General features: G+C 51.0%; 1 protein-coding gene across 1 annotated transcript in view; it reads right to left on the bottom strand.

Moving 5' to 3' along the window:
* Kcnq1 (potassium voltage-gated channel subfamily Q member 1) overlaps positions 1 to 17,549 on the bottom strand; it is a 340,852-nt gene extending 323,303 nt beyond the window's left edge. Inside the window, exon 1 of the mRNA XM_021200906.1 lies at positions 17,065 to 17,549. Coding sequence (XP_021056565.1) covers positions 17,065 to 17,450 — 386 coding nt within the window. The 5' untranslated portion in view covers positions 17,451 to 17,549. The remainder of the gene's footprint in view (positions 1 to 17,064) is intronic.
* Between the last annotated feature and the right edge of the window lie 5,922 nt (positions 17,550 to 23,471).

The following is a 23,471-nucleotide window of genomic DNA, read 5'->3' as shown; positions in this document are numbered from 1 at the left end:
GACCTCTCTGGCCTAGGCAGGGGAATCACACACCTCCATTTGGACACATACCCACCAAAGCAGAGCCCTCGACAAAGAGTCACCTCTTCTTTGAAGGTTTCTACTCTGGACCTCAGTCTTCACAGCTATAAAATGGGACATCTGGGCCTGAGCATGGCTTGTGTGGCCTCCAGCAGCCACAGCCGCCACGCTGTGAATTGACATGCCTTAAGCAAGAGGCTCCAGAAAGATTCGACATACTGCTGAGTCCCCCTGGGCCAGCTGTAAGTGTGCAGGTTCTATCAGGCTTCTTACATCCAGCCTCCACACTTAGCCAAGAGGGTCTGACTTTCCAAAGAGGTGGCTTAACCCAGTAGCTACAGAACTCCAGGGGAAGGGGATGGATCAGGTTACAGCCAGCAGGTCACCGTTCTGGAGCCATCTGGTAGAGCCTAGCTCCCAGCAGGCTCTCTCAGTAATGCTGCCAGCCCTATTTTCAGGGGTGTGACCAGCCATGGCATGGTCCCAGCCTACCCAGCCAGCATCAGGATGCAAAGCAGACCAGTGAGAGGCTCCAGGCTGCCGGGCATTCACCTGAGGCTCTGGGAAAGACAGAGCTGCCCTGCCCTGGAAGGGAGGCTAGTAGGGAAGGGCCCTGAATCCGCTCCCTCATCCTCATGCAGGCCTGGCCAGTTTCCCCAGTGTAGGGAAATGCCTCTGGCTTGAGACCAGCTCTGCTGAAGTCACCCACAGAGGATGAGGCCCCCTGGGCTGTGAAGGGAACCTGCTTTAGTCTTAGCTGGACAAGCCACCGGGGCAGCAGTCTGCCCACAACAGGTACTTGTGCAATACACTCTCCTGAGCAGTGAGTGGGGACAGGGTGGGGCTGCACAAAGCTACCCAAGCTTCACCAGACAAAGGGTCACCCAGTAGGCCCTAAGGCCACAGCTTCTGCCACCGCCCTGGGTCCCTCACTAAGACAAGCCATAGAGGCAAGGGGCCCTGGTGGGGGCCAAAGTCCCTTCTGGCTCAGACCCTCAGATGGCCTGCTACATGCAGGGCAGAGAGCAGCATTTGGCTGCACAGGGGACCTCAGGCCTTCCACCCAGATGAGGGATTTGTACCCTGGCTGGCCACTCAGGAGAGGGCCACACAAAAGCACAAGTCTAGTATTTAAGTACAGAACACTTTCGTTCTTTTGAAGCCTCTGCATGAAGCAATCCAATCACTGGCTGGGAGGCTGCACTGCTCTTTCTGACCCTTGTGACAAAGAGAAGATAAGAGGTGGGGTCCCAAACCCTTTATCTCTGGGCCTAAGCCTTAGAATGGTACCTGCCCTTAAGTTCCAAGCCCACTTGGAACCCTGCCTAGGCTGTTCCTCTCCTGCCCCCAGGGTTCCAGATCCTCAGAGGCCACTTGGTCCTCCCGGTATGAAGCATGTACTAGTTAGTCCCAAAGAAAAGCTGGCTTTCATCAGACCACAGCTCTGCCCACATCACGCTAACCCTAGACTTCCCTAAGGATAGGACCTGGGACTCAGGCCCAGAGCCCAAAGAGAGACAATGCTTTGGGGCCAGGAGCCTATGGGACCCCTCTTCAGGCATCTATCTATCCCTACCCCAACACCCATTCAAGGATCATAGCTCATTCGGTCAAGAGTTTTCCACCTAAAATATCAGGAAACACTCCCTACCATGGGGGTGGGGTAGGTTTCTTATTAGCTTTTTTTTTTTTTTTTTAATAGTGAGCTGGTAAATTATCCAAAATACAGAAATACCTCTGTTACAAAATTCACAATTTTGTAACACAACAAGGATTCCTTAATGTCCCTTTCTGGCTCTTTCTATGTTAGATGACCATGTATCCTGACCCCAGGGTAAGCATCCTGTCACTTACCAAAGTGAGGGACACTTTTCCATGAGTGTCAAACCCAACCTTAATTGTCCCAACATTTCTTCCACATGCCCTTACCTTACCCTGAGTCCCTTCTCTGTCCACAGTATTCACAGTACCCTGCAGACAGAGCCTGCCATCTAGGCTTTAGGTCAATCCTGCAGCCAATTCACCTTGTGAGGAGCCCCAGGTGATGCTCAAACACTGAAAAGTTGCTTAGCTAGGAATATATGCTGACAGGACCCTGGGAAGCACCCTACCCAGGATGTATTTGATACCTCCACGGCCCCCTGCAGTGGCTAGTTCCTGCCGGCGGCCTCCAGCTGAGGCCCTCCAGGGGACACATTGAGAGCACTCTTAGGTGCCTGTGTGAGCCTGGTACCCCTGAACTTCTGTGAGCCAGTATGTGTCCTGTTCAACAGGTGCCTGGCACTTAAGTATACCCCACACATGACAGCCATTTGTCCCCCACCCTGGAAGAGGCTGGCTTGCCCAAGGACACCCGCCCAGGGCGGTATGACTTTGAGGCCACAGGCAGCCAGCCAGGGAAACCTTGATAAGCGCGGCAGAGGTGGGGCCGTCCTGGGAACCAAAGCTGGGAAGCCGCAGAACCCCCAGTTTCCCCCCAACTCCCCACCCCAGTCCTTGTGCCAAGGACAGCCAGAACATTCTCACTTGCCTGGGGAGGTGCCACACCTCAAAAACGCTAACCAGGGAACCTTGGTCTGGGACAGAGAGGGCAAGTTTACACTTAGCGGAAAACCATCATTACTGCACAGGTTGGCAGGGACTTCTCAAAGGCCCTTTGTCTACCTGTCTTGTGTTTTACCTCCTGGCCAAGTAAGGTGGGGATCAGGTGTCCCAGGAACAAAGGGGGGTTCATTGGGTCACCCAAGATCATGGGATGGGCCTGGGACAGAGTGCCAGCCCCACTTTTCTGTCAAAATGCAAACCTGGGCCCCTGGAACCCCACCACCACCACCCCTGCGCTTTCTCTGTGGCGGTTGAGACATTTCCTGAAGGTTCCCTGTGGCCCTTGCATTGGTTCTGCCACCCTCAGTCCTCCTGTACCCAGTTGTCACACCAGCAGGGCTACAGATTTAAAGTCGGCTGCACTCCTCACCAACTAAGATCCTTCATAGCTGCTCAGCTAACTTGAAAAGATTCCGGGTGTCGGGTCTGGCCCGACTGCAAGGACAGTTTCTGCCCTCTCTTTACAGCACCCGCCACCCACGCCATTGGTGGAGAGTCTCCTTTGTGTTCCTGTGAACCACTGGCCAGTACTTCCCTTCATTTTACCTCTTGGTTTGCGGTAATTACTGCACTGCCCTGATCTTTGGCCTACCAGGCTCTCACCTGCCAAGCCACCCACACCCAGGGTTCTCTTGTGAGACCACCTCTTCACTGGTCCCCTAGAAACTCATATGGAAGGGTTTTCCAAGGAAGTGGTGGGATACAACAGCTGCCTGCAGATCACAGTGAGAGCCTGAGATGCTGTTCACTGCTTCTGGTCACCAGGAATAGCCTTTCTAGAAACCCAGAGCTCTCCCCCAGGTACTTCCAGGCAAGTGTAAATGTCAGGGGAGGGGTACAAGAAAGACAGTAACCCTGACATGACACCCCTGCCCCTGACATTCACACCCACACCCTTGTCCATCCTTTCCACTTCACAGGAACACCACATCCAGTCAACCAACACACCCACTGATCCAAACATGCATCCATCCACACATCCTGTGACAGTCTAACACTCCAACTTCCTGAGTCCTAGCCGCCTGACTTGGGAGCAGGGACCACATAGAAATAGCCATTTAGTATTTGTGGACTGCCACACTGCCCACCCAACATACATGTGCACACATGGAAATATGGACTCCCATCTGGGCCTCTCCCACTCAGTGTCATGGAAGCTATCTGGACAGAGTAAGAGGCAAGCTGGTCTCAGCCCCACTCTAGATCAGCTTATATGGCTGCCATAGCTTATCTCCTCTAAGCTCTGGAGAACTGCCTCCCTACAGATCTTATTTCCAGAATATTCTGAACATTTACAAAGAGATGACTAGTTCATATGTCTACTTAGAAATAACTCCCTCCGATGCCAGAGACACAGAGGTGTTGGGCAGTGAGAGGGTAGCCTTGGGGGCCTTTAAATGGTCATACACAGCAAGATGTGGAGCCCTGTGATGCCCAAACGCATGATCACGTGACCTGTCAGCATCCCTGAGATAGAGGCCCAGATCCTGTCCACATGTGAGGAAACAGCCCCCAAAGCAAGGTGACCTCCCAGGCCACACACACACACCCCAGTACGAAGGCTCTGGGATGGTGCCACGCCCATCTCAACTGCCCCCTGCCATTACTGCTTGCTCAGGAGTGGGCATTCTGCAATCCAGCAAAGGCGAAGCCAGCTCTGTATGCATGAAGACTTCCTGTTCTCCGATGTCACCTGAGAGATCAGGTTCCACAGCTGTACCACTGATGGTCCCCTTCTACAGAGTCCCCCCAGAAAGATGGGCATTGCATCTGTCTGCTCAGAGAAACATCAGGCAAACCATGATGACTTTGTTGCCTGGACCCACCTTCTGTCTAGCCTGTCTTCCCAGGGACTAGGCCACTTGAGGGTCACTCGCCATTTCCTGCTTTCTACTTGGCTGGGAGGATCTGGAAACCTCCACTGTGTACTACATACAGAACCCTACAGGGTGAACCCACAACTCTGAGTGCTCAGTGAATCCCAGCCCTCCTGGGATCAGAGAGCTTTGTGGGAGGACCAGGCAGGGCTCCTGCCCTAAGAAGCCAGTGCTGCCAGTCGTTGGTAGCCAGGTGTTCAATCTGGTCTGACTCAAAGACACCAAATTTCCTGTGTGGTTTTGTACACACCCCTGGCCTTCAGGTTCTCACAAACAAAAGAATAACCACGCCCATCTGGCTAATGCAATTCTGGGACCCAGCTGTGGTGTGTAGACTACAGCTATCCAGCAGAGCCAGGGAAGGAGGGCAAGCCATATTTGATTCTGTCAGCCCTGAATCACCTCGCTGAGGTTTAGAACAAAAACACAGGCTTTCCTGAGATTCTCGCCTGCATGGAGGAAACTGTCTGAAAGCAGGCAGTCTCACTGCTCAAGGAGGGACAAAACCATGTGGGTGACAACAGGCAGCAATCCACTCCAGGCTGTCCTGTACAGGACCTGTGGAGTAAACAGCAAACTCACTGTGCCTGGGCCAAGCACCATGATATGATAGCCTGTCCCCAGAGAGGGAGCGAGGGACTCTGTAGGAGTGACCCTACAGAACAAAAACCACCTCAAAGACTTATGCATGCCTCATTACTTGGAAACTGGGAAGGGCCTGGCCAGTTACCAAGCGAAAACCTTCAGGCAGGGGGGAGGAGGAGAGAAGAGGGAGGAGGAGGAAGCAGGGAAGGTAAAGGGAGGTGGGGGAAGGGGCAGGGAGGGGGGAGGGAAGTGGGAGAGGAAGGAAGAGGAGAGGAGGAGGGGGATGGGAAGGAGAAAGGAGGGGGATGGGAAGGGGAGAAGGAGGGGGATGGGAAGAGGAGGGAATGGAAGGTGGGAGAAGAAGGGGAAAAAAGAGGAAGTAAAAGCAAGCCAGGAGAGGAGGACGAGCTGAAGGGGTGGGGAGTCCTTGCCCACTTTCCAGACAATGATCGATCTCTGGACTTCAGGTCAGCGCTGAAGGCAGCTGCAAGCCTTGGCTGTCTACAGAGAGGACCACTGGCTTGCAGTATGGAAAGTTGGAAAACACTAGGCATTTCTTCCCTCTCAAGACGTGAGAGATAGACACCAGACCATACCAGATATGTAAGCGGCTTCAGCCAAAGTCAGGTGGCTTCTCTAACTTACAAATGTGATCCCCACCCCACCCCCGACATTCCTGGGGGCCTCCAGCGGGGCTGGGGCAGCTCTAAGCTGGTAAGTCTTCCAAGGTTCCCCGGCAGCCCTCTGGGATTCCTCGCCTGACTCTTGCCCTAGCATTTCTACCTACATCCCTCCCGCCTCCTCACAGCTCTCAGGCTCTCTGAGCCAGGTGGGCATGCTGCTTCCCCTGAGCACTGGCTAGCTCCCCAACGCTAGTCCTCCAGAGTTCCAGGTCACATGAGCAGGGCCAATTCCAGGCAGCACTCAGCTCCTATGCTCATCGCCACATAACTCTGTAAGCACAGATGCGATGGGCCATTCTGGCTAGGTCCCTTCAAGTATTCCCGGAAGCCTGGCCTTCCCATCTCTCTGCCGACAGGACAGGGCCGACATGAAGGAGCACTGGGCGTAAGCCTCAGTCTATCTGCTCCATCCCAGCATTTTCCTGACATCCTGTCCTCAGGGAGCAAGGGAAATAGCCACAGAAGGATCACAACCACCTCACCCTCTCTCGCTGGGCAGAGCCAGCTCCCACAGCAGACACAGACCCAGCAGGTAACACCCACTGCAGAATGGAGCATACCCTCCAGCAAGGTAATCTCAAACTGGGTTTTGCAACTTGTTTAATCAGGACCCAAGAGGGCACACGCCACACACTCTCCCAGTCCTTCTACCCTTCCCTCCTCCCCTGCATATTTCGGTCCTTAGCCCTACAGGTCCCCTCCATCATGACTTGCACACCTCAATTCCACCATTCGCACCAAAGCATGCTTCTCTTGCCACAGTATTTCCCAAAAGCTTGATCAGGAGGCTGTGCCCAGCTCATTCACTCCTCCAGTAGTAATGGCAATGTAGGTCCTGGTGGAACAATTCTACCCCAATACCTGCTGTCCCACCCATCGAGATTTTGGACAAGTTGGTAACTGAGACCCTCAAGGCCAAATCTGGGATTTCACCAGGATCCATGATGGTGTAGATCAGCCCTGAGGGGCTTTAGACATAAGCAGGAGTTGGCAAGAACCCCCCCCCCCAAACTGGGACCTCTTCAGTGCTTTGGTTTACCTGGTTACTGTTACAGCCAGCGGGAAGCAAGACAGGTGTATGCTAGGTGAGTTATGGGCTACCACCATGCTCATCTCCAAAAGAGATGGAAGGTCCTGTCCCTTAGTCACTAGGACAACTGGGGATCTGAGTTCCTGCAATGCATTCGGACCCACTCCAGCTTACTGCCAACAAGACACACCTTCAAGCCTTCTCCAGTCCTGTGCTGTGCCCTGCCTTACACTGGCCATTTCCTCACCTCCTGCTCCAGGATTGGCCTGGGCACCTGCTGTGGCTGTAGGCTCAGCCATTCCCTAGGAGTTCTAGATCTCTGGAGTTAAGGGAATTTGGGGATAGGTGGACTCACGGCTTCTGAGGAGACCTTGTTTCCTGCCATTCCAGAAAACAGAAAAGTCCAGTCATGGCGAATGACTACTGATAGCTGTCACTCATATGCCAGCCGATTCAGGATCAATGTCCTCTAACTGTTACCATGATAACCACGCACTAGCTCTCACCCACAGCTCACAAACAGTAAGCAGCCTCAGAGCAATGAGCGAAACAATGCCACCCCATGGCATGGACTCTGAGAGCCCTGTGTTTGCCCTGAAGAGGCAGGCGACTGTAGATGTGAGAGCCCACATTCGCCTCTTGTTCCACTTGCTTTGTTTGGATCCATAGGGACTGTTCATTTTTATTTTCTAGTTGTGAATCATTCTCAGCACGGTAGTACATCTTTAATCCAAGCACTCGGGGAAACAGAGGCAGCTGAATCTCTTGTGAGTTTGAGGCCAGCCTGGTCTTACCTATCTAGTTCCAGGCAAGCCAGAGGAAGTCTTTGTCTCAAAAACAAACAAACAAACAAGCAAGCAAAACAAACAACCCCATACACATCAACAACGACAATAACTCTGCAGCTTTTAATTGGGCTTAGCAGGTCTGTTTTCCTTCCTTACAATACGTTAAATTTAGACAATCCCCAGTCAAGGGAGCAAGGGTTCCATCACTCCTCCTCTCCTGGGTCTTTTAGGCAATTTTTGTTTTGCTTTGTTTGAGACAATGTCTGATATGTAGCCAGGGCTGGCCTCAACTTGTGGAAAGCCTCCTGCCTCAGCCTCCCACACACTGGGATTGCAGATGTGTTCCGGACACGCCTGGCTCCATGATGATGTTTTCACTAAAAGACTCACCCTACACCTGGGTGTGGTCCCTTGCTACAGTGGCACGATGTCCCCTGCATGTGGCACCCCACACACAACTGTTTCTCTGGCCCATTGGGAAGTGATTTCAGCATGCTGTGTGACCAGTGAGCCCCATCTGACTATTTTATGCTTTGGCCATCTGATGATGGGGACATCTGGTTTGAGATGCTGCATTTCCTAATATGGATTTTTAAGGCTCAGTTGCCTTGGCTGTCTGCCTGACCACATGCCAGTAGCATGCTCCTTTAACTAACAGGTCTTCATGCTTTACCATATGTTATGTCATAATAGCGAAGGGCATAGATGTGCTTCATACGGGAACAGGCAGAGATGCTACAGAGCAGACATCTGCCGAGGTCACGTGCTCTAAGCGCATCACTTCTTGGGAGTGCTTAGGCACAAACAGACTTCCTCTGGGGCCCCAGGGTCTCCCCTCTGCCAGGTGGATGGGGAACCTGGGTGAGGAAAACATGGGAATAAGGGTCTCTCTCTCTCTCTCTCTCTCTCTCTTGGGAAGCTGCAACCAACATGGAAAAAAATTGTATTCTGGCTCAAGATAAAGTGGGGGATCCCGGGGCTGCTGGAGGGGGTTCTCTATAAGGGCAAAACCCGAAGAAAGTTGGAGGTGGCTTGGGCCTCTAGGGAGCTGAGCAAATCTGACTGTGGCTTTCTTTGTTTGTTTGTTTTGTTTTGTTTTCAAGACAGGGTTTCTCTGTATAGTCCTGACTGTCCTGGAACTCACTCTGTAGACCAGGCTGGGCTTGAACTCAGAAATCCACCTTCCTCTGCCTCCCAAGTGCTGGGATTAAAGGTATGTGCCACCACTTGCCCAGCAAAATGACACTTCAGATAGCTGTAAGCCATCAAACAGTTGCTGGGATTTGAACCAGAGTCCTTTGGATCCAACAGTCAGTGCTCTTAATGACTGAGCCACTTCTCCAGCACTGACTGTAGCTTTCCAATTGCAAGTTCCATGAGAAGGTAGGTACTCTGGAGAGTTGCTCTGAGTGGCTCTTCAGTTTGCCCAAGAACAGTTTAAAGAGGGTGCAGAGAAAGGCATCTACCTGCAAGACGCATAGAGGACAAACCTAAAGGCCTGCTCCTTACAGATGAGGTGACCAGGTACAAGGCAGGCACCTAGTATTGGGAAAGGAAGTGCTTCCTTGGGGCTTATGGATAGAGGCCAGGCAGAGGGAGGGTGCCTGTGGGAACATGGTGCACCTGGGGTTGAGAGCAGAGCATCTCCTTGCTGGAGAACACTGCATCCTAAAGTCCTCTGGGCAGAACTGAAGGAGCCCAAAGGAACTGGTAATTCTCTAGGAGTACATCCCAAAGAAGAGAAAAAAGATAGATTGCCTGACAAGGAATTCAAACTAGTGAATTTTAAAGGAAACTCAGTAAGATAAAACGGATTATAGCAAGATAATGTAAGGAAATTAGGAAATTTTTTGTTTTGAATGAATGAGAAATTTAGCAGAAGGCCAGATTGGGGTAGGGACTGAAAGAACAAGATATATGAAGTAAAACGTACAGTTAGGTGTCTTGATGCAGAACAGATCAGGCGGAAGGGTTTCCGAGCCTGAATACAAGTCTAACAAAAAGGAAAATCAGACCAAAGAGATGCAAAAGCAAAGAAAAACTTCAAGACCTATAGGAGAGCAGAAAGTGAGTAAACAGATATATTATGGATGTTTCAGGATGAGGAGAGACGGGAAGAGGCATAAATAAAATTGTTGACAAAGTAATTACTGAAAACCTCACAATTTTTTGGATGAAATACAGACATTTAAGCCAGCGAAGCTCTAAGGACCCTTTAGATACAACCAAAAGCGCTCAGGGCTGGACAGGTTGATTAGTGGTTAAAAGCACTGCCTGCTCTTCCAGAGAGCCTGGGTTTGACTTCCAGTACCCACATCAGAGTGTGCAACTATTTGTAATTTCAGTTCTATGGATCTAGCACCCTTTTCTGGCCTCTGCAGGCATTGCACACATGTTACACACAGACACACACGCTGGTAAAATATATCCATATACATAAAGTAAAAAAAAAAATTAAAGATACTCTACAAAGAACATTATCATCAAACTACCAAAAATACAAGGCAGAGAATTCTAAACATAGTAAGAGAGAAGGGCCAAGTTACATAAAAGGGAATCTTCAGTAGACTAACAGCGAGAAGCCCTTTAGGCCAGGAAAGAATGGGATGATACCACCAGAGTTTTAAAAGGAAATGAATGAATGAATGAATGAATGAATACCTGCCAACCAGGAATACAATACCCAGCAAAACTATCTTACAGAAAAAAAAAAAAAAAAGTCTTTCTAAAGCAAGCAAAACTAAAAGAACTCTGGTCTTTTCCTAGCTCAAACTGTAAGCCAAAATAAATTCTTTCTTCTTTCTTCAATTGCTTCTGCCAGGGATTGTATCATTGCAATGATAAAAATAACTAACATGGAGACTGAAAGTTCAGGGATGGGAAACATACCTCAGGCAAATGAAAACAAAAGCAAGCAGTAGGCACACTTACATCAGGAAAGTCAACTGTCAGTCAAAGACTAAATAGAGACAGGGAAGCCTGGCCAAGGGATGGAGTCAACAGGTGAATTCCTGCACCCAACTGCTATAAAGCAAAGAGCATTAGATCTCAAAGGAGAAACATTATCTAACAGAATGGCAGTTAAGGACAAACTGTATCAATGGACAAGCAGTCCAGGAAAATGTCAGTGGAGAAATGCTGGAGTTAAAATACACAATAGACTAAAAGGATCTACAAGTTGTTCACAAAATAACTTCTCACCAGCACAGGGGATAGCATACAGTATAGACCGCATGGGAGACCACAAAGTCTCACAGACACACACACACACACAGAGGGGGGGAGGGAGGGAGGGAGAAAGAGAGAGAGAGAGGGAGGGAGGGAGGGAGAGAGAGAAGTGGTCACTAAATTTAAGATGTACAGAACAAAATGCATGTTTAAAACCTCATAGAGCTCCATATCTGACCACTAACTTGCTAGGACTAAAATCAAGATAGAGCCTGCTCATATTAGATACAGAAGGGCGGATGTGGGTAACTAAAAAGGCAGATATCTTTACAGGGAACATTACAACGACAAGAAATTGAAGAGTATGCGGAAAATGGTCATAGCATGTTTGTGGCTCCAAAGGAAAATGTTTAAATGTCCATCACTACACAAAGCAATGTACAGATTCAATGCAGCTACTAACAGAATATCAGTGGCATTTTCACAGGACTGAAAATAAGTCTGAAGATTGGTATGGGGCCACAGAAGAACCCAAATGGCCCAGGAAACTGCATCCCCAAAGAGCAATGCTGAAGATAGCATAATAGACAACTTGGAAATATCCTCAGGCTGGGGCTGGGGCTCGGCTGGCAGAATGCTTGCCTAGCAGGCACAAGCTTCGGGGTTCAATCTGAGGCAGAAAGGGGAGGAGAGGCTGAGGTTTAAAACAGATGGGATGGTATCTATTACAGGGTGTTTAGTGCACATCTGTAATTCCAGCACTTGGGAGGTAGTGAAGGGAGAATCAAGAGTCTAAGGTCAGCCTTGGCTACATAGTCTAAGTCTGAGGTCAGCTTACATTACATTAGACCCTGTTTTAAAAACAAACAATGCTTCATAGCTTGAACAACCAAAACAGCATGAACCTAGCATAGAAACAGACACAATCTGAAGCTGAAGAGATGACCCAGTAGTTAAACCCACCTGTTGTTCCTGATTAGCACTAGGGTTCAGCATCCATGTGGTAACAACTGCCTGTACCTCCAGTTCCCAGATATCTGAAACCCTCTTATTGCCTCTAAGGTAACTGGCATGAGCGTACTCAGACACTGGGACACACACACACACACACACACACACACACGGATAGGGTGGGTGATTTTACAAATGGGTCTCCTTTCCAGGACACAATGCCTTTGCCTGGATCTTTCTGGAACCACATCCAGGTGTGTTCTGCTCAGTCCCCACAACCAGACCTGGGGACTTTCCAAGAAGTAGCCAGAAACTGGGCAAGCACCATGTGAGTGCTTCTACCTCAGATCTGCCTGTGCTCAGTCAGGGCAGTGGCTAAGACAGAAGCCCTGGCTTTATTAGAACAGTAATGGGTAGGAACCCCAGGACTATCCCCAGGCCACTGAAAAGCCCTCTGGCAGCCACTGCATCTACCCACTACTTTCCCAAGCTCAGGAATGTCACTGGATAAAAATACTGCAGGCAGATGTCATCAGTCTGGCCTGTCGTGGGGCTTAGAGTTTTCCAGGCAGCAGTTGCTACAGCGCAGGCTGTGAGGGTGGGGTAAAGTAAAAGGTGAAGAAAGCCCTTGAAAGGAGCCAGACAGCTCTAGGTGGCCCTGCCTGTATGGCCTCTTAACACTCAGGAACATCAAGACACTTGCTAACACACACACACACACACACACACACACACACACAGCTTTACCAATGGATTCTTTATGTACTAGAAGGCAAGGCAAGGGGACAGAGACAGAGGCACTGAGCATATCTGTGCCTGGGAAGGCTTCCTGGAGGAAGCAGCTTCCGAACATTTGACAGAGTGTGTATTGCGTCTGACATTTGTCAGGTTGGACTCCAACTCATTCCCACAGGACAGGCGTCTTCCATCCAGAGACTCTACTCCCAGAAGAACAGCGGCCCACTCCTTACTGGGTTTGATCAGCATGTGGTTTATGAGGAGGGAGCTCCTGGCTCCTTGGGCATGGCCAACTGTGTGACCTTAGGCAGATAATCTACTGTCTCCAAGTCCCAGGGTTGCCAGCTGCACACAGCAAGTAGCCATATTTGACAGGCCCTTGACAGAGCCACTGCTACAGTCCCCTCCACCTCTCAAGAGGACTCTGGGCAGGGCCAGGGAATGGGGCTGGGCCACACAGCAGAAGATAACGTGTTCACAGAGGCAGACCTTTCATGGGCTTTGAAGCCTCGTGAAAAGTCAGGTCTTGTGATGGCCACAGTCACCCTGCTGATAGAGCAACCACTGGCTCCTTCCTCTCTGAGGTTTGCAGAAATCTGGGGATCTGCATGCTCATCGAGGTTATGAAAAGGGATTCCCACGAGGAAGAGCAAGGAGGATGTATCCCAGAGTGCCTCAGGTAGGGTGAGCAGAGCTTAGCTGGGGTAATCCACCAAGCAGCACCCTTACTTTTCGGCTCTAAGGTCCTGCAGGGCCACAGCCTACCTCCTGCTCTACCTATTACTTCATATGCTTCCCCACAGCATCAAAAGGGCCTGCACCTCCCCTCTGCAACTATTCCTTAGGCTCAGCATCCAAGTGGCCCCATGTGGCCAGCACTTGTCCCTTCATTCTCCCTACCAGAGGCAGGTGCTGGGCAACCCACATAAGAGCTTCTAGAAGCTTCTCTACAACCTTTCATTGGGACAGACTACCCCTTCCCATACCACCTGGACTCCTTTTGGTCCTGGAACTTGCCCTGGTGTCTGCCCCAGCCAGTCAGTCTCATGAAGAGGGAAATGAATCACAGCAAGTTACATCGGAGCCAACAGCTGGCCTGGGATGTCAGAGCTGGGAGGGACCACGGGGCTAATCAGGGTCCACTTCCTAGATAAGGGTGCTGAAGAGAGAGAGTGGGCGGAGCAGGGGCCCTTACACTGGCCACCACCAGAACTGTGCATCTTATTACTCAGGAGCCACTTGACAGAGGCAGCTGCAGCCCTCCTCACTGCTAGGCAGACCCGCTGTGGATGCCACCCTGCACTGTGCTTTGTAACTAAGCACTGTGGGCAAAGGGGACACCACACCCAGGAAGTGTGAGCTCTGGACACTACTTTTGCCACCAGAGGGCTCTAAGCACCAAACTCCCTGAGAAACAGAGGCCACAGCAGCTGGCCTGACAGTGCCCTGTCCTTGTGACACCACAGGCTTCTCCCTGCCTTAGCAGCTCCTGGTACTTTCCTGGCATGGGTCCCCATGCCCTCACAACCCTGGGTAGGGAGGCTCTTCCTCAGGTCGGAGTCCCATGGGATCGTCTCTTCCTACTACCCAGCTGAGAGCGCTGCCACAAGGGATGTTTATGGCCACCTAACTCAGGGCAAACCAAGATGAAGTGCTCTGCCGCACACAGGCACACAAACAGTGCACACAGAAATGCCAGGCTGGGTCTGAGGACAGGTTGACGGGTTATGTGTACCTGGAAAGTCAAGATGCCAAGAGAGTTAGCAGATGACTACAAGGGACCAGGCCTCCTGAGGAGACGGCATATGGAGAAGCTTCAAATTTTATCTAAGGTTGAAGACTAGGCAGAGGTGTTTATAGTGACCAGAAGGAAAGACTTGGTCATCTACACAGCCCCGCAGCTACCTACCTCACTGCTCTGTCCCCATCCTCCTGCCAGCTGTCTTAGGTCTGCTAACTAAGTGCCCGCTGGCCACTCCATGAGAGTCATAGCCAACACAGTGCAGCCCCTGCAATTGGAAAGGCCAGCCTGTTTGACTACCAGGAGTGGCTGCAAGCTCCGCTCATGACCAACTCCCTGAGGTACTCGAAAAAGCCACCAGAAAGGTCTCAGGGAACTGAGCAAGCCAGAACTGTGAGAGGATAGAGACAGGATGGCCAAGTTTAGGTTCAAAAATGAGGGAGGTGGGTAGTGTCTCTTAAACCCCTCTGTTGGTCACAACCAGGGTCTCCAAGCAGCTTGACAGTCAGAGTAGATACTTTGGAACATCTGCCCCCAACCCCAGCCAAGGCCCAAGAGCAAGGCAGCTGGACCCCTGTGACCCTGGCTAGGAAGGGGGCTGCTCTCTATGAGAACACAAAGAGCCACGAGATAGGATTAGGGTGAGGGGGCAGGGTGGGAACCCAAGCAGCAGAGGGCAGTGCCTGGGGACCAGTGTCCTGACCCTGTCAACCAGGGAAGGTCAGCACAGACACAGGAAGAGCTGCTCTACTTGGGCCAAGGCAGGGGTCCCCCAAGGAGGGGCCAGGATGTCCGGGTCTGTTTCCCCATACGCATGTGGGAAAGCATACACCAGAGACTGCAGGACACTGGCTCTCACCCCTATGCCCCCTCCACCCCCTTACATTCATGCCCTGCTTTTCAAAATCAGGCTTGTCCTTTGGGCCACAGAACCATCCCTGTATGTTTTAGAGTCCATCTTACCAAGTGCAGAGCTCACAGTTTGCCAACCATATTTGCCACTTAGAGCATCACCAGGGACAACCAGCATGACCGTGCATTTTATAAAGATGTTAGGCTCCCAACTGCTGGCCATGTCTCTTCTCTGGAAACTGCCTGACCCAGAGGGTCCTGCCCACCTCCTGAAGGTGATGGAGATGAGGTCCCTCCCCCTAGAGTCTGAGCAAATCACATGCTGTGCCCAGCAGGGTCCTCCCAGCTTACTTACCCCTCCCTCTTTGTAACTAAACTCCATGGGAAGCCAGGGCTGGGCAAGATTCACCAACCACCACTCAGGAGCTAGCATCTCTCTCCCTCTCCTTGACAAAGAAGATGTTAGACCACCAATCTAGAAGCCACCAGGGCTCAGTGGCTCCAGGCTCCTGAGAAGGCTGGGCAAAGGCAAGCTCTGCTGAGCAAACTTCCCGAGGGCTGAACAATCCAATTCAGGAAGAAAGCACAGTGTAAGCACAGACTTCCTCTGGGGCGGGACAAGCCCTCTTCCTCCACCAGGGCCAGGCCACCAGAGTCAGGAACCTAACAACGCTCATGCTAATGACCTGCATCCCCAGGAGGATTCCATGCAAGTCTCTGAAGGCTGCTCACCTTGGGGAATGGGGCTCCTGGACAAAAAGGTAACAGAGTAGCGGCTTCTCCAGCACCCCACCCCTTTCATCTCAGGGATCTTATCCAGCAGGCAAGTGATAGAAAGCAGCAAGCCATGTTTGCTAGACATTCCTACAGTGGTTAAGGCCCTTTAGGGGTCTTTGCATACGATTCTCTATGCCCTGAGAAAAGCCCACTCCTGCTGCAAACACATGCAATACCTCCATCCTCAAAAGACCAGGGGTCCTGGCACTTTGGGAGGTAAGGCAGGGGGTTGGGTGGCCTTAAGGACAAACCAAGAATGCCAGTGGGGACAGGGTGTCCAGAGACTTGCCCTGGATACCCTGGGTGATCACTGTCTCCCTTTGCAAGGCAAAGAGCCATCAGAATTCACTTTCATGAGCCTGGCTCTTGCTGTGCCTCAGAGGCATAAACAGATCTCTGGACACTCAGTGGAGGTTCTCCCCTGCCCAGGTGGCAAGACTAGCCACAAGGAGGTCACCTAGTGGAACATCCAAAGCGATTAGCTGCCCGGGTCGGTTGAGTAGAATCCTGAGCCAGAGGCTGGCAGGGAACCAAGAAACTGGGCAGCCAGGAAGTGCTGCCTCGAGGTGGCCAGGGGAGGCAGCAAGGAGGGCAGCCAGACCATTCCTGGAGATGACTTTCTGTGACCCTGCCCTTGAAAAATGGAGTGCCCTGCCCCTCTCGGGCAGCCTGTGAGAATAAGAGCCACCTGGTAGCAGTGAGGGCCAGGTGCAGCTCGGCTCCCTCTACTGTTCCCTAAAGCAGGTGCTGTTCACGGACAATGTCGACTGGGCTCAGGGCATCCAGCCCGCTTTCATCAGCTTGGGTTATTGAAGCTGTGGGCACACCCTGTGGACATCTTGGGCAACACTGGTGCACCTGCTAATCTATCCTGCTGCTCTGAGTGCCTAAGACACAGACACCAGCCAAGGCCTGGATGGGCTTGCATACAGACACCAGTCACTCTTGGGGGCTCCTGAGTCTCTTGTCACAGGTGACCCACACCAAAAGGTCGGCTCCCAGCTTGCTTACTCCTCCTGTAGGGACTAACATCTAAGCGCTGTCCCTCTATCCCAAGTGAATGGCCTGGGGGAAGCTCCTAGGTTGGTGTACTCCAAGGGTCCCCCTCCACAAGCCACAGCAGAGTCCCGGAGTTTAAGGGACCGACTCCCAGTCTGGTTTCTGCTTTCTGTGATTAGCCCTTCCTTGCCTCCCCTAGGGTCACAGTGATACCAGTCCTAAGAGTTGTGCGTGCAGGAAGGTTACTCACACGGTGAAGTGGTACACGAAACACTTCCAACCCGTGGGGCGCTCGAGGAAGTTGTAGACTCGGCCCTGGATGTGGGTGCGCGCCAGCAGCGGGCGGCGCGCACTGTAGATGGAGACCCGCGGGTCAAGGCTCACCCGCGGACGTGGGCCGAGGTCTGCAGGGGCCGGGGCGGGCGACACAGGGGTCGACATGGGGGGCGCGAGCCCCGGAGCTCCGGTTGGCGCGATGGGCGCATAGACCGTGCTGCCCTCAGGGCCACCTTCGGCCAGCTCCAGTGAGAAGGGACACTTCTTGACCAGTCCCGCGCTGCCCCGCCGGGCGCCTAGCAGGCGGCTCCAAACCGCGCGCTTCCTTTCAGCACTGGGCGGGGACGAGGCCGTGTCCATGGCCAGACAGGACCCCTGACCCCGCCGCTCCTCGGAGCTGAGGTGAAGGCAGCGCAGAGCGCAGGGCGCAGTGCGGGTAGCCACTGCTGCCAGCCCAGCCACGGGGGGCCGCTGTCTGCTCCGCCTGGGGGCGGGGGCGGGGCTGGTCCCCCGGGATGGCATGTCCCGCCCCCAGGACGCCCCGCCCCTGGGCGCCACCGCGCGCCTACCTGAGGTCTGGCTCAGCCAGCGGGTTACCTGCTACGACAAGCCATGCCAGGCTAATCTCCGCGGTCCGGTCTGTGCGCACCTGCTGGGCGCACGTGCTTCCCCGCACACCGAGGACCACCCGCCTGCTTGGCTCTAGGGTCCTCCAACCTGGGACCAGCAGATACCACCACCACGAATCACAAGCACCCTTGTTCTCTCTTTCTGAACCCACCCTAGAGAGGAAGCAGGAGGCAGAAATGGGCATCCCAGGCCACGCATGGACACTTTCCGGCACAGGATGAGGAAGTGTTGGCCCAGCGGACACTGAGCACCCTCCGGCCTCTGTTGGCGGCAGAGAATGCGAAAATCTCTTCCCAGTAGCTAATCGCAGCCAGCCGACTAAGGTTGTAGGATGGAGGAGATGGTGCTCACTGAGAGTGGGGTAAAAGGCAAGTGCTAGATTGCGGGTTTTACAGGTAGACACTGCCCGCGGGGCTGCCTGAGCGTTTACAAGTACTCCCTTTAAGTTTGTACCTCCCCAGAGTGACACAGAAGGAGCTTTTTGTCCTGTGGTGGTATGAGAATAGCCGGAAGATTTGTGCAGCTGGCTCTTGCTACATTGGCCTTTGTGTGAGGTGGAAGGGCACCTGCATCCCAGGACAATCCCCAAATCTCATTCTCCTGTGATCCACCACACCCACCTCTCACACCACACACAAGAATAACTTTTAGATACTGTCCTGTTAGCTTCAGTTGTCAACTTGAAACAACTTACGGTCATCTGTGAAGGGAATCAGTAGCAGGACTGCCTAAATTGGATTAGACTGTGGGTGTGTCTGAGGAAGATTGTCTTGATTGTCTTAGTTGATGTGGGAAGACACAGCCCACTGTGGGCGGCATCTGTTTCCTGGGCAGATGGGCCTAAGCTATATAAGAAAGGTAGCTGGGCATGAGCCTGAGAACAAACAAGCAAGCAGTTCCTCTGGGGTTTCTGCTCAACTTCCTTGGTTGTGAATGAGTTCTTTGATGGGAGTTGGTGCTATGTAGAATACTGAGCAGGCCTGCCTCCAGGTTCCTGGTTGAGGTCCTTCTCTAGCCTCCCTTTGAAGATGGGCTGTAATTGGTAAGCTGAAATAAATCCTTTCCTCACCCAAGTTGCTCTTGGTCCTGGTGTTTATCGCAGTGATAGTAGGGAATGAGAACAGGTGGATCAAAGGCTTTGGTTAAAGCTGTGCAGAAAGAATAAGGGTGAGGGGCCGTTGGTATAACCAGAGGTAGAGTGTGTGCCTGGTGTATGCAAGGACCTAGGTCAGATGAGGATGTGAGGGAAGAGCACCTGCCTCAAGAAACTGTCACTAAGGAAAACATTTCCAACTGTGCTGTGAAATCCGGAAGCAACAGATAAAGCAGAAAGCCACCGCAGGGGAAGTAAGAGATAGGAGACAAGCTGGGAGAGTCTCCTTTCACCTTTTTCACCACCACAGGCAAAGGATTAATAATAATCATTAATACATAAGGGCCATCTAAAGCCTGAGAAGACTGTGGCAGCCAGTGTTGTGGGAGAGTGGGCTGAAAACAGGATCAGAACACAGGGAAAGAGGCATGTGGCCTTGGTGCCTCAGGGAAAAAAAAATTCTCAGCCTCACTCATAATAAGAAAATGCAAATTAAAAGTACACTCTGATACCAGTGGCCCACTATCTGATTGGCAAAACTCCAGATGTTTGACGGCACAATCTTTGGGAGAGGCCAGGGTGGCAGGTGCTTTCCTAATCACCCGTGGGAAGGGCATCTTGGCAGCCTTGGCAAGAGCGTATGTGCCTTTTGACCTGGAAATCCCACCACTAATAACCGACCCAAAGACAAACGAGAACAACAGAAGATGAAGGTGGGCATGGTGGAGCACACCTGTAATCTGAGTACTTGAGAGGTAGGAGTTTACAAGAGTATTAGGAGTTCAAGGTCATCCTCACCGACATAGTAAGTTCAAGGCCAACCCGGGCTATGCAGGGAGGGAGGGAGGGAGGGAGGGAGGGAGAGAGGGAGAGGGGGAGAGAGGGAGAGAGAGAGAGAGAGAGAGAGAGAGAGAGGAGAGAGTATACATAAGCACATAAACCTGTGTGCTTACTGGCAACGTGGCTTATATTAGCAAAAGATAAGCAGCTGAAATGATGGCTCAGAGGTTAAGAGAACTTGCCTCTCAAGCATGAAGACTAGTGTTAAGAATCCACCACTCACATAAATGCCAGGTGTGACCCTCTGCATGCTTGTGCGTGGGGCGGGGGCAAAGACTCTGGGACCTCTGGCTCCAGCCTAACTGAAAAACTCAAACTCTAAGGTTGAACAAGGGACCCTGCCAAGGCAGAGTGATATAACAGGACACCAGAGACCCTCTGTTGCCTTCTGCACATGCTCACAAGCGCATATTCACACATCTGTGAATCCATCACTCACAGACAAACACATTGTGGTTCTGTTGGTTGACTTATACTCTAACAGAGCCACGCAATAAAGGTGCATGACAGTCATTATCACTAATATCCAAAGGGGAAAAAAATAATTGAACCATAGGTAATAATATTGGCAGGTTCCCACTCCAGATGCCCCCCAGGCTAAAATTCTCCGTGCTCAAGTCTTTCACGTAAAGTAGGGGAGTCTGTGTTTAGAAACTATGTGCATTCTCCAGTGTAGCTCAAACCATCTCTAGATTCCTCAAAATACCGAGCACAATGGGAATGTTAGGTGGAGCAGTTCTACATTATATTGTTGGGGAAAGAATAAGAGTTGTGCTACTCCAATCCAGAAGTAATTTGTTTTTCAAATATCTTCCATCTGGTGTGGGTTGCAGAACCTGGAGATTTGCAGCACTGGCTGTCTGAACAAATCAAACATATATGTTTACATATCAAATAAGCAATCCTTTTGAGTCTCTTAGGAACCAAGATATAAAAGATACAGATGTAAAATCAAAGAAGTAAAAACAAATCTTTAGATGTGAGTTTGAAATATTACCATAATCTCCTCTGTTGTTTTCTTTCAAGATTCCTTTACAGCTATATCCGACTAAAAACTTTGGAGGGATCAAGGTGAGGATGTCCTGGTTGGTGAATTGCTTCCTGGACAAGCATGAGGACTGAGTTCAGTCCCAGAACCCACATAAAAATGTGGGACATATACCAGGCATGGTAGCCTGTGCCTTTAATCCCAGCACTTGGGAAACAGAGGCAGGTGGATCTCTGCAAGTGCAAGGCCAGCCTCTTCTACACAGTGAGTTCCAGGACAGCCAGAGATGTAGAGAGACCTTGTCTCAAAAATCAAGATGGACTGCCACCGAGGAACAACACCAAAAATTTGTCTTCTGGTTTTCACACACATGCATACACAGACACACACCCTTGTGCACCACACATATTCCACCACACACAAATGTATATCCATGCTTGTGTAAACTCCCCCCACAAACACACACACTTGGAAGAGTCTGAGCAAGAGCAGAATTCAAGCAGCACAGGAGACAATTATGGCAGCCTCACAGAGAGACTCGAATCTATAATCCCTGAATCCAAGAAGGTGAGGCAGGAGGATTGCCATGAGTTCAAGGTTTACAGAGTGAGCCCCCATCTCCAAAAACAAACAAATATATCAATTAAAGCATGCCTAATATCCTAAAACCCAGTTTGTTCATAATGAGACTTGGAAAGTCCTCATTGTCCTTGGACGGTTACTTGGCTCTTTGTTCTGAAAATGAGAGGGGGTAGGGTAAGATGTGTCCCTGCCTTGCCTTCTCTGCACCAGCTTCAGGGTGTGAGGAGGCCATGCCTGCCAGAGGTACACACAGAAGGATGTGTGGATAGAAGTCTGATGCAGGAAAACTGCTTTGAAACGATCAACAGGAAGAGGATGGGAGTCAGGTGCGGATTAAACCAGACTGCCACTGAATTAAGAATTGTTGGAACTATAGTGAATGCACGAATTATACTGAGCTATTTACTTTCATGTGTGTTTCCATGTTTTTGGTTTTGTTTTTAAATTATACTCATAGCTGTCCAGGTCTGTCCTGGGGGAAGATGAGAAGAAGAATGCTCTCTTAGGACCTTTGAGATGTAGCTCAATGGGTGAAGTTGCTTGCCACCAAGCCTGACGGCCTGGGTTGTATTCCCTGGGATTCGTATGGAAGGAGAGAACGGGCACCTCGAACTTGTCCTCTCACCTCCACACACATGCCATGGTACAAGCATTTACATACAACTAATAAAGGGGTTGTGTTGTGGTTCGGGTTGGTTTAGTTTGGTTTGGTTTGGTTGGTTTTGTTGGTTGGTTAGTTTAAGGCTCTTGGGGATGCCTGCCCTACCCTGGACAAGGAATCTGTTCTGGAGGACACTGAGGCAGAGAGGAGACTGGGCAAGGGGCTGCCATGAGGTCCTTGCCTTCTCCAAAAAGCTGGACAGAGAATTGGGAGGGGGGGCAGAGCAGGGTGGGAACAGAAGAGGAGGGACTCTAGGTGTACTTTTGAGCACGGAGCTAAGAGGGGCTGGGCTCAGGGTGGGGCCGAAGCTGAAGCTGAAGAAATAAATTCTGGTGGCTCCAAAGCAGGAAACACAAAAAGTCCTGCACATGGGTGGGTATCATGGAGAGACCAAGCCCTTGACGACTGTGGAAGTGGGTAAGGATCCTTGAGGGGCACATCAGCCAAGAAGAGAAAACTCTCTTGTGGTAGAGTCTGAGTAGATTGCTTAGGCCACGGAGGTCTGTAACTCTGGGTATGGGACTCTGGGGTGCTACCTGCTCTCTGCAGGACTCCTGCTTTATCAAGGAAGCACCTCCCACGTCCACAGCCATTGAGTGTGTGCACACATCCCATCAGGCTGCCTCCTGGAAGATCACCCTCTCACCAGCCTTGGAATGTTCTAGAAATCTGGTGCCTGCCCTTTTACATGCTGACTGTCTAAGGACTCTTTGCCAATCCATCTGCACCCCCTCGATCACTTATTCCTTGTTCATCTGGTGAAGTCAGAGAGCAGCAATGGGAGGTGCCTTTGAGACTGTCATGAGGATAAAACTAGAAGTGATGTCGTCTGTAAGGACCAGAGTCTACCAACTAAGAGGCCTGCTGGGGCAATCTGACTTCCAAAGGTTTCCCAGATGTCATCTATTTTCTGATTAATTTCCCATTCATTCATTCATCCATTCCCAAAATCTTGTATGCACTGACAGGGAGCCATTAAGTAGAGTTGAGCAAAAATTGTGAGCAGACTGGAGGTGCCCACCATCCTAGACAATGTTAACCATCAACGTGGCACAAGCTAGAATTATCTGAGATACAAAACCCTAATTCATGAATTGCCTAGACTAGATTGGCCTTTCAGCATGTCATAGGGGATTGTCTTGATTGTTAATTGATTTGGAAAGAGCTAGCTCAGGGTGGTACCATCATCCCCTGGGCAGATGATCCCGGGCTGTGTAAGAAAGCTTGTTAATCATGAGCCAGCAAGCTCTGTTCCTCTGTGATTTCTGCTTCAAATACCCCGAGCGTCTACCCTGAGTTCCCTCAATAATAGACCTGGAAGGTGAAAGAAACCTTTTTCATCCCTTAAGTTGCTTCTGATCAGTGTTGGATCACAGAAACATAAATCAAACTAGAACACTCAACTGAGAGAGAGCTCAAAGTGTCTCCATAGAGACGCTTCAGTTAACCCTGATGTGGAAACTTCTAGTGTCTTTGGAAAGTTAGTTATGTCAAATGATGTTTTGCTGGGGCACACAGGTGAAAGGATGTTTTTGATATAGCAAACACATGAAAGGGCCTTTGGTGAAGGAATATGAATTTGACCCC

The sequence above is a fragment of the Mus pahari genome, chromosome 1, assembly GCF_900095145.1.
Source record: "Mus pahari chromosome 1, PAHARI_EIJ_v1.1, whole genome shotgun sequence".
NCBI lineage: Eukaryota > Metazoa > Chordata > Mammalia > Rodentia > Muridae > Mus > Mus pahari.
Note: the sequence above shows the minus strand (reverse complement) of the source record. Positions and strands in the feature narration are given on the sequence as shown.